At 38.9% G+C, this 12,496-nt stretch overlaps 1 protein-coding gene across 2 annotated transcripts in view; it reads right to left on the bottom strand.

Annotated features, from left to right (window-relative positions):
- Positions 1-12,496, bottom strand: part of kif19 (kinesin family member 19) — a 37,432-nt gene that overhangs the window by 23,271 nt on the left and 1,665 nt on the right. For both annotated transcript variants that reach the window (XM_044338563.1, XM_044338562.1), the window contains one exon: positions 11,292-11,372. In XM_044338563.1, coding sequence (XP_044194498.1) covers positions 11,292-11,372 — 81 coding nt within the window. The remainder of the gene's footprint in view (positions 1-11,291; positions 11,373-12,496) is intronic.

Genomic DNA, 12,496 nt, shown 5'->3' on the forward strand with positions numbered 1-12,496 from the left:
ATCTGGTATAAAAATAAGTGCTGCTATCTTCTAAAATATTTAGATTGTTTTTCAACATAGACCTGGTTTGGATCTTCATCAAAATACACAGTGATACACATGTTTTTATTTCAAGTGCAGTACCTCATAAAAACAAGCAAATATTCTTAAATGATATTCATAACACATGTTTTTGAGATACCCTGCAAATTAAGAAATAACAAGACCTAAAACAACCTCCATGGTGAAGGTAATTAGGCTGATTACCAACAAAGCTATTACTTATCCACTTGTTGCCACAACACACAACAAACATAACCCGACTGGCAGGAAAGCTCAGTAGCTGGATGCCAGATACTGGCACAGGCTGCTGACCATTAAAGGTCAGAGGTAGCCTTGAGGCCAGAGGCCGGAGGTCGGCCATAACACACAAACTGGGACAATCACTAATTACCTAGACAACAACACACTGACGTGCACACGTACACACGCTACACAGTATCAAATTACAGCCCTGTGGTGTTTGTGCGTCAGCATCCAGCCTCAGACTGACCACTTGAGTGCCAGAGGAACAACTTAAGGAGTGTAGAGGATGCTGTACAGCTGTAACTTTGGCATAACAGAATGAGGTTAAAGTAGGAAAATTAATGAAAATCTTGAAGAAGCCCGTGTCCTTGTTCAATATATGGTGCAATTTGTGGTGAATAATTTCCTAATGCTACAAAATGAAGCCTGATATGTAACATTTCTCTTATAAAAATATACAATATTAAATAGAATCATACTATTTTGATTAATCTCCTTCTAGACACTCCAGTCATACGTCTGTGTTTATGGCAGGAAGTGAAAATAATAATGAGGGTTTCAATAAATGAATGTAATGTTTGCAAATTTGACTCTGCCGACAAATGTGAAATCAGTTTCAGTATAGAGCAGAGCAGCTGTGTGAGTCAGCTGAAAGATGTGAACCAATATAATTACTTCCTTTAAATGAAACACAAGGCCGTAGTTTTGATGTCACTCTGCTTGACGTTCAAGGTGGTTTAAGTTGTGAGAACACTGTTGCTAGTTGACTGACAACACAAAAAGAACATTGCATTTTTACCATATACTGAAAATTCATTTTAAAAAAAACTTTCATAAATTTCTATCATAAATGTATGGCTTTCCTCTGATAGATTAAAGGCAGGAAAAACACATCCTAAAGCTTTGGTGTGCACAGTAATGCCCTTAGGAGGGTTCTTTCAGAGGGAGACAGTAGCCAGCTGTGCAAGGATCCATTTAGTATAGAGTCAAGTTAACTTCACGCCCGTGCTCACACGTAATGACATCCGTAATAGCAGAATGGTGCTCAGTAGCATGCTGTTTTCACGCATTTTAGTCCATTTTATTTGCGTCAGACATGACATGAGTAGGAGATGTCATCTGTGTGAAACACAAAAGCAGCCATTAGTGTTTTCAAGTAGCTTCAAGTCGTCTGCAGCCACAGCACACAATGAACTTTCCACAAGGTTTCAAAAATACACCAATACTCTGTGCTCTGTTTTTAGGAGATGAAAAGACAGAACTCATATTACAGTGAGGAGAAACAGAACAATATTGTTGGATGGATGAAAAATAGACACACTAAATGTTTGCATAACAAATCTGTTTGGTTTTTGGGTGTGTTGTTGATGGACACTTGTTACATGCAATGCAACTCAAGACGATTGTATGATTACAGAGATGGGCGAGTGGTCGTTAAAAATACTGTGTGCTGTAAACATAAAACTATATCCATTACATTTAGGTTTAATCACCTAGAACGATGAGTCTTTGAGTGATGTGAGGCGTCCTTACTTGCTACATTTACAAGTACTTCCATATTATTTAACGCCAAGTCAGATACATCAGCACTTTCAGAAAATTCAGTCACATACATGCTACGGTCCTGTTAAGAGTCTCGTCAGCCCGCTTTGTTTGCATGTCAGCAGCACATTAGCATGGACATCTTTTAGCATGGATTTTCACTCTCTGGATGTGGTCCTCAAAACTTTGGAACAAAATATATTTTGTTCCAAAGTGACTCATATCAGCACTCTAAAAATGACTCATGCCTTTTTCTGATCTGCTGCACTGGTGGAAAAGGTGGGGTTATGTCACACTACCTCTTGGTCAAGAACAGTGTGTAAACCTTTCCATCGTTTCCAACTTAAACCAGTGCTTTTTTTATTTCTGGAAAGCCAGTCTCATGGATGAGCCTTACCAGACAAACAACATGTTGTTATGACGGGGATATTACACAGTAACCCCCCCATCCCACCCCAAGAGACTTGTTCCCTCTAGTTCCTTAGTCCAAGACTTTTGGGAAATGTTTTCTCTGTAAACGCCCTGTGATGCCTCCTCTTCTACCTCTTCTACCTCTCCTCTGTTGTTTTCCTTCAACCTCTTTTTGATCACCTGTAGCTCTTCTCAGTCACCACACTCTTTCTTTCAACTGTTCATCAATGTCCTAAGGAGATCTTGAGAGGACACTGTGCTGTTAATCGGTGCACCTTGGTTGTTGTGTGAAACTACTTCTGACCTATTCGAGATGTAATAACGGACAGATCCCTGCCTGTCTTTCTGGCCAGGAGCCCAATAAAGACGGCACATCAATGGCTGTACTTCCTGCTTGTGTAAGAGGTATTAGGTGGCCACGGAGGAAGCAGGGGAACATTGTGCTCCTGATTCTGTTACAGAACTGGGCACACACATACACAGACAAATGCACATACACATCACTCACTGTGAACATGCGGATGTGTTTTTCTCACAATTTTGTCTTTCTCGTAAAAAGGAAAGATGTTATGCTTGCGCAATCTGTAACATAATTAGTTGATGATGTTAAGGTAAAAGCCCTTTGGGCACTTCCTTCCTTATCCTCGCTCTCCTGCGGACTGAAGAATGACTCAGAAGAAGCCCGAGCACACAGCATGGTGCTAACAATTCACATCTGGCATATTATGTGCAATCCCGTGGTGTGCAGTATTACATATAATACTGTTTTTAATGAAATTGCGTCAAGAACATATTGTGATTCCATATTCTGGTCCTTACAGCTAAGACCTTGCTGTGCCCCCAGAAGGGTTAGTTGGGGGCAATAGGTGTGTTTACCAGAGTACTACAAGCTGTTCAGAGGACCAACAACAGGGCCACTCCAGCTTCTAGTCTCCTTCAGTGGCTGCTTGTGGTAAAATGCCACGCCCTGCTCTCTTATTGAGATTAGGAGTGGAAGAGGGATCACATGCAACACACACAAACATGCACAGACTAACCCACAGAGGCCCTTGTTGTAAAACGTGAAGGCATGAGGGAGGGGTGGGGATCAGGGGAATCAGAAAGAGTGTCACTTGGAGGCGAAAGGGAAGATTATCCACTTCCCGGGGTCAGACAGTCTATTTGTGTTGACATATTAACCTAGCTTTGCAAAAAGTAGGACTACCTTGTCTGTGCGACCCAAAATAAACTCTTCTGTAGTTCTTGTTCATCTCTGCGTCTCTCTGCTGCAATGCTGTTGCCATTTCAGGTTCAGGTCTCATTACGGGCTCTGTGTGTGTGGAGGTTAAATCTTCACAGCTAAAAAGGACATGGCTATTTGTAGTTCCTTTCCCTCTCTTGTTCAGTGGCGAAGCTATTCAAACACCCTGCCTCATAAAAAAAAAAAAAGAACAAAGTGTGCCTTTTTTTTCTTGTTTTCCCTGATTTCTAACTACCTTATTATGAGGAGAGACTGTTCTGCAGAGAACATTTTCAACAGCACAAGGTGGAGGAACATTAAGGAACAGTAATTTTTATGCAATTCTGGCTATTTCTGATCCATTTTACACACTCTCCTTCCTAGAATTGGACCAAAATGTCAAGTGATTGATTTATTTTCGATTTCACCCTGTCTTCACCCTTCTCTTCTTCCAGCATGCTCATCCAGTGTTATCAAACACCTTTAAAGGTGCATTATTTAATTTAGTTCTGTTAGAATGTTAGTTTTAACATTCAAAAATTAACTAAAATTATCAACAGCATGTGAGGAAATAACTATTGACATCGCATCAAAGACGTCTATGTTTTGTGTTGCAGAGATATGAAGTTAACATGCTAACCAACTAGCCACACCCGTCCTGTCTCGTAATACCCCTTTGTACCTCAAGGGCAGTAGTGAGTCGTAGTGCTGCCCCAAGCAACTGGCCAGCAATAGCAGAGATTTTGAACCAGGCTGAAAGCTGCTGTAATTTTCACTTTAGGATTGTTAATATGCCACTTTATTAAGTATTAATATTTTTTCAGGTGAGAAAGTAACCATTTAGATTCCCAATATGTGGTTAATTTATCTAAATAATTCCTATTTGGAAACTAGCTCCAACGTCGTCGGACATGCCGCTGCTGCAACTGCTAGCTGACTGAGACAGCTGGTCACCTCAGCTCCATGATCTGATGAAAGATCTATGAGAGCTCTTTGATAATTTATTGCTAGCTCTAATATCTCTATAGCGTTTTGATATTTTGATGACGCCATAGCATAGATTCACTGCAAACAGTAAGCTTTACGCTTTACTCAGTGAGTGGTAATTCTAGTGTGGTGGTGGTGGGGTGATGAGTTTGGGGGAAAGGGGAAGGATGGGGTGGGGGTTTGGGGGGGTGAGGACTGTGCTTTCTGGTGATATGCTGCCCCCTATTTGTTTGGAGCAGGTGGCCAAATCTTACATACTGCACCTTTAAGGGTCTGAAACATAATGTTTGCCCATACTTCTGTATTAAACAGCAGTTTAACAGCCTTGACAACCATCTCAAATTACATTTTGTTTGATGTATGATGCCTCTCTTGTTATACAGTTGTTTATTTTCCAGGGGGAGCTGTTTTTGCTGAATTAGGCTAACTACAGCGCAGCCTCTAAGGTGATGGCAATTTGAATCTCCTTTCACTGACAGTCTCGTGTAGAGGGTGGCGGAAACTCTACACTGAGCACTTGAGGTGAGGCGCTTTGTACTCCACAAAGGCAGAAAATTTGCCAATTCATGGCACACTGTAATCAAGTAGACTAGTGCTTGGACCAGGCTGAATGCTGTTAATTGTTTTAGAGGACTTGATGTTTACAAAGGAACCAGGATGCAAAACTGTACATTTTGTTTGCCTGCTGGCTGACAATCTCTCTCTCAGGGATCAGAATGAATCACCTGCCCCTGAGGTTTTTTTTTTTTTCTTTTTTCCAGGTAAACACATAAATACATGGTGGGAAAGTCTTTTTAAAGTCTCTGCTCCTCTTGTTTTTATAAAGAAGTCCTCCATTATCCACAACAGAATCATCACTCTGAAAAGATTACCAATAAATGCCACCATCAGTAGTTGTGTGATATATATATTGCTATCAAGCCAAAAAAAGAACATATTTACAGTATTAAAGCAAATTCATTTGAGGACATGGAAAAAAAAACAACCTCCAAAAAACCACCATGGTTGTTGGGGCCTTCTTCCCCTGCTGTTTTTCTTTATTCTCCTATATGGAGGCCTGCACTACCGAGGAATAGAAAAAAACAAAAACAAACAATGGCCCTGACCTTGTCTAGGTGTCTCCATGGAGACGAGGCCTCACTATAAAGCATTCTCCACTGTGTGCTACTGACAGGCCAGCCCTGCCGAAGACATGCTTAACAAGTTTGAAAGCTAAGTGAGATGCATCCTGCAGCCTGTAAACACTCAATTTCTCCAGTACTAACAAGATATTCACATGTACACGTGCACATATACATTTACCATCATGCTTAATTACTGTATTGCCTTGGCGAGAGCTCAAGAACAAATTGTTTTGGAATAAGGAATCTGCATGTTTAAAAAGAGGATCTGTGCAAATGTATTAAAGATAAAACATGCTTTTAGGAATTAGGTATATTCTGTAGTGTATATCTTATGTAGCAACCATCCCTATGAGCAACCATCTTTATCCCTTTGGGCTAAACATAGCTTTACTGTTAGCCTCTTACAGAGGGATGATATCATCTCTCTGGTTCTTTTTGTCCAATGTAGGATGAAAAATACTATCTGACTGACTCATTCATTACTCATTTTTATCTTATGACTTTTTCTTAACTGATTGTAATTGTTGTGTAATTAAACTATTTTTCATTATTTTATTTTGACTTTTATGTTTGGATTTTATTCACTTTTACTTCTTGTTTTTACTGTGAAGCATTTAATAACTATGTTCTGAAAGATGCTATATAAATAAAGTTATTATCATCATTATTATTATTATTATTATTATTATTAGGTTTACTTATGAACAGCCATGAGACACAAACAATGTAAGAATGAATGCCTTTAAAGACGGGATACAATAAACCAAATAGTTGGATGTGTTGATCATTTGCCATAAACATAGTGGCTAAATATGATAAACTAAAATCTATGAAGTAACATTAACTATTTTGGTTAGGATAAGTAGGATAAATCTGGTATTTAAACACCATGTTGTTTTTAACTGATAAACTACAATACATGCACAGTAACACTAAACATTCCCCTCCTTAATTGTTTTTCATTTACAGTATGATGCCACAAAAAAAGTCTTACACCTTGTTTGAGACAGGTTATACATCAAAGTGTATTTTCCTTAGATTTTTAGTTAAAGTTAGTGATAATTGTGTGCTGATGCTGCTACAAGCAGGGACCAAAACATCACATACTTTTCACTGCATTCATGTTTGCTTACTGCTCATCGTAACTTAAAGAACTTTTAGCCCATCTTTTTTACAACTATAATTTAAAAGTTAGAATATACTGAACTGTAACTTTTTGTAATATCCATTTCAAAACAGTATCTCGTTTCCTTGTGTGTTATTTTGTCCTATAAGAATTTAAGCTCTCAGTGGTTTTCGCTGTCCATAGCGTCACAAACACTGGTTGGACTGGTTTCTAAATTTCCCCAATCTACGTCCTCAAAAGGCTGGTCAGAACACTAGTACACGGCATACAGTTTGCGATAAAACCTACTTCTCCAGGCAGGTAATACTTGTTACAATATTATAACCTTGACTGAATAAAAACGGTGCAACCTGAACCATTTTATATCTCATTCATAAATCCACCTCACTATACCCCTGACCTGTGTACGACTCACTCAAGGGCAGGAAAAGCCCATTAATCGTAACAGGCAACAGGTGGTCCATGAAAGGCAGCGGCTGGATCCCCTGAGGCTGTCAGTGGGGGACGAGTAAGTCAGAGAGAGAGAAAGAGAGCAGGTGGCTGAAGGTTTAACCTGAGCTAAAACCCATCCAATAAGCTCATCTTCTCAGGCTTAACCAGCTTTGAGTTGTCTGTTTTCTGCCAGGACAGCCAGATCTTACTACTCCCACCCCATCGGCAAAGTCAGCCACAGTCACCCTGCTAATCTGTCTGACCAATACCTGCAGTCCATATGGTCAACGCCTGGCTGCCTGTCTCATAAACAATCAGTACAGCTTTGTGTATTTACAAAGGGACAGTGTGTAGAAGGGATTGAAAGTGTTTGTACATATATGCATATATTTGTAGTAGGGATGAGATGATATAAGATTTTTATCTTAAATCGGGATAAAAAAAACTCAAGATAATTTAATCGTGGTGAATTCCCATTATCAGGATAATTGTGAATATCCTCACATGAGTAACTTGAAAAAGCTGTCTAGCTCACTAACGTACAGTCCATAGAGCCATCCAGTCATTCGTCACCTTGGCCGAGGGCTCGCAGTGTGAATGCTTGGATATCAGGTTGATCGGTAGATTCTTTTTATTAATGGGTTTTTTTTCTGTAATTGTAATTATCTGCTGGGTGTAATCTGAATCTGTCCTTGTTTGATTTTCACTAAAAAAGGATGTTCACAAATGAACAAACAATGTTTGTTTCTTAACAAAACGTAAAGTAAAGTGATTCCAGTGTGTTTTCGTGCCATTTTAAGACTTTTAAGCATATTTTGATGATTATCGGCATAATATCATTAATTGCAATTATTTTGGCCAGGATAATCATGACATGAAATTTTCATATCGTCCCATGCTTAACTTGTATGTGACTTTTTAATGGCTTGGACAGGAGTGACAAATATAGGTATAGCTATAGGTAAACAGATTCAGCTGTCCTATGCACTGTAAACTCACAACATACCTGTGTTGTTATGATCTACCTCACTATATCCTCTCCATTCATGCCAGGGCAGCCCAGGTAAGCCCGTCTCAAGACATAGGTAAACATCAGACTCCCACAATCCCACTGTCTCAACAAGTGTGTATTGTAAGCTCCACTAATCCTTCGCTGCATTCAAGCATGCCTGAGTGAACCTGATATAACCCCATACAGACCATGCTAAAGCCGCAACGATTACTCGATCGACAGATAATTAATCACCAACTATTTTGATAATTGATTAATCGTTTTGAGTAAAAAAAAGCTAAAAATTCTCTGCTTTAAGCTCCTTAAATGTGACTTATATTTACTATTTTTTTTTAGTCCTCTATGATGGTAAATGGAATATCTTTGGGTTGTGGACTGTTGGTTGGGACCAAATGAGACATTTTTTGCATCTTGGGCTTTGGGAAACAGTGACTGACATTTTTCACCATTTTAAAGAGTATGGCTGCAACTATCAATTTTTTTATTAATCGTTTTGTCTATGAAATGTCAGAAAACAGTGAAGTCTTGGTGGAGTCTTCAAATTGTTTTTGTCCGAGCAACGGTCCAAAATCCAAAGAAATTCAGTTTACTATCATTTATGACACAAAAAGGCTTCAAATCCTCACATTTGAAAAGCTGCAACTAGCAAATGTTAACAGAATGACTAATCAAACGACTAATTGATAATTGATAATGAAAATAATCCTTAGTTGCAGCCCTACTCCATACAGCACATCTATCTAACATGTGCTTATCAAATTAAATAAATGGTTTTAACGAGTGGGTATCCATGAGTAAGATCAACACACTGCAGTTAAAGTTGAACATGAAGCGCGCAAAACATTTTTTGCCAAGCCTTCGTTGAGCTGGAGACAATAACAAAGGCTTGTTGTGGTGGCTGTGTCAGCACCATATCTACCTGCCAACCGCTCTAATCCCCTGTGTACAAGCCTACTTTAATGATGTCATGGCAGACAGAAGTGCTGATGTTGTCCTTAAGACTTGGTGTAATTGAATTACTTCTGAGAAGACACACAAACAAGTCAGATCTCTGAGCTGTGGATTATCTGTTTCGAGAAGTGTTCTCTAGTAAAATCCTGAACACCCGCTACTAATCACATCCTTCTCGTGATTATAATGTTTGCTTCCAGCACTTATTACAGATACACTGAGGCAAATCTGAGTCACTATGTCAGCTCTTGCTATGTTGTTATTTCCCTTGCTTTATCTTGGTTAATTATGAAACGCTGCCCACTACTTCCTCAATCAGCCTGGTGAGAAACCTCAGCAGGTTCCCAGTCACGATGCTCATTATCATTTGCACTACCTTCATCATCATCACACGCTCACTGTTGGTACTGCTAAATGGTCTCCAAGAGGGGCCAATTCAAAAGCCAGGACTGCAAATAAATATGGTCCTAATGGAGCTCCGACAGTATGTCCTTCTCATATGGGAAGTCACATGATAACAGCCTCATGATATACTGAGGTTGTGCTCTGAGGAGAGGAGCTTCTGAGGAAACACCTCACTTAGTTTTAATGTTTTTTGTATCGCTTGAACTCCAAAATCCATCCCTCTGGTGTAATTTATGCAATTTGTATAAAACGAGCGCTCTGCTGTTGTGCATAATTGTGGCCCATGATAGCCAGTGTACACTCAGTCCATTCAAAAACATTCCTGTCATAGTTTAGGCTACTCTAATGGAAAATACAATTAGCATAATGGCTCCATTCAAAGCAGTTTCCTTGAATCCTTTCCAGCTGGAACAGAGCCGTAAAGCTGTTAGTATTGTCTGTTTTCAGTTGTCAACAAATTAGTCGACTGAAATATACAGCATGTTCAAATGTCTGGTGTATGAGAGAAATAATTATCAAGTTAACTAACCAATCAGCTTAAAGGAAAAGTCCAGTCATTTTAAACATGATCATGATAAGTGTATTTGTCATAAGGAGTACTACTCAGCCTGTGCAAACAGTTTATGGCTGCAACTAAATATTATTTTCACTATCGATTAATCTGCTGATCATTTCCTCGATTAATAGATTGATGTTGAAAAAATAGTGAAAAAATCGCATTCACAATTTTGTAGAGCACACAGTGATATTTTCGATTTGCTAGTTTTGTCTGACTAACAAATCAAAATCTTGAGATATTCAATTTACTGTCATATATGACAAAGAAAAACTGCTAATTCATTTAAGAAGCCGGCACCAAAGAATGTTTGGCATTTTTGCTCAAAAAACAATAAAAACGATTAATTTATTATCAAAATTTTCTTTTGATTGACTCATCGATTCATCATTGCAGCTCTAAAAAGTCTGAATAAGTAACCCTGATGATGTTTTTTCTTTTAAACAGGAAGCCTGCATTACAAACTGGGGGCACGTTTATTGAAATATGTTTATAGATAATGGTCATTTACAGACATCATCATTTACAGGTTCTCATCAGGAGCAGTTGTGTTATGGGAACTTGAAGGACCCAGCGAGCTTGAGTCATATACTGTATGAGTGGAATATAAGCTTGCAGTTAGCAGCAGCACAGAATAAGCAGCAACAATGTCTTAAATGGAATAATATACAAAGAAAATGCATTGGTGTCTTAAAAGCTTGTCAATTTTAAATGCTTTTCAAGATACAAGATTTTCATCCCAAAGCACAGACATACGAAGAGCAAACTGGGTTCTGATTAATGGACTCAGACAGACACGTAAGAAACTGAACTGCCATCAGCATGAATGTTATATGTTGAAAGTGTTGCACTGCTCTGCAGGTGTTGATGTCCAATTAAACTCTGGGTATTCGAGCTTTCAGCCGCCTCTGTATGAAAGAATCTGAAGCTTTCTATCAGTCCTTAGAAAGGTCACTCTCTTTTGCTACAGGTCTGAGTCATCCAGAGTTCATTTACAAAATGAAATGTGACATTTGAGCTTTACAAACAAGTTGGTTTTTGAGAAGAGCTATCAGCTTTACGGAGATACCTTATCTGTGCAGCCCATTGACAGACAGGCAGGAAGAGGATTTCTGAGACAGAGACAACAATCTCCTCCCTCACAAGCACCCTGACCCCAGAGGTGAACAGGATATTGACGCAAGCACACACACACACACACACACAGACAGAGTTGTATGAATAAAAGACGGCTATCTCACCTGGTCGTCCACTCTGTGGGCCACGATTGTAGCCGCCTCCTCCTGCTCAGCATCGCTGAGGGGTCGGATCCTCAAGGCAACCTGCAGCACACAGAGTGAATTTAGTCGCCCTTGAATTCAATCAACACAGAGATATTCAATTTACTGAAATTGCGGGGTTGAAAATGAATTGAACTCGGCCTTAATGGCAGTTCAGAAGAGTGCTCTTGCTTCTACAATAAATTATTTCTTCATTACAGAGGATGTGTCGATGCAGCTGAATCTAGAGCTGTAATTAAATATGTATGGTACCAGTCAAAGGTTTGGACACACTTTCTCTTTCAAGGGAATGGGAAGGTGTGTCCAACTTTTGACTGGTACTGTATGTATGCAGAGGTTCTTCAATGAGAACATATTAGACTTGCAGGAGAGACATTTGGTTTATTTGCCAGTTACAGTTTATGTATGAATTCCTCTGTTTTCTTAGAAACCAGTTTACCAGTCATGAGGAGAACAGCTCAGCCTGTGGAAACAATTTAATATTGTCCTGAGAATTTTATCAAGTCTGAGAAAACAAAATTTTAAAGAAAAGTCTGCATCACAAACTGGAGGTGTGGTGTTTGAAGGCTTGAAAAATGTCCATGTTTAATACTCAGCCAGGGTCTAACTAAAAAAAGACTATCTAGTTGCATTATGGGAAGTGTAGGATCCGGTGTTAGTGAAGCCTGACCCATACAGGGGCTAAAAGTAGAGCTGTAACAATTAGTCGATTAATCAATCAATCGACCGACAGAAAATTAACAATTAATTAACAACTAATTTGATAATTGAATAATCATTTTAGTGTTACTGTTGATTAGACAAAACATGAGACTTAAAGACGTCAGCTTTAAGAAATTATAATGGGCATTTTTCACTATTTTTTGACATTTGAAGACAAAACCATTCATTGGGAAAATGTTGGTCCAATTACTCGATAATGAAAATAATTCATTATTAGTTGCAGCCCAAACTAATATCTGGTATCTGCATTGATTTTCATCATTCTTTTTATTAAGCCGTCTCCTCTCAATCCCCCAGAATTCATAGAGCTGCAGTCAGCAAATGACTAAAACCATTACTTGATTATCAAAATAGTTGCCAATTATTTTTTTGTCAATTAATGAATTGATTTATCAATTAATCATTGCAGCTCTTGCCTGATGCATTCTGGGGTAATACCCCCA

Source organism: Thunnus albacares, chromosome 20, assembly GCF_914725855.1.
Source record: "Thunnus albacares chromosome 20, fThuAlb1.1, whole genome shotgun sequence".
NCBI lineage: Eukaryota > Metazoa > Chordata > Actinopteri > Scombriformes > Scombridae > Thunnus > Thunnus albacares.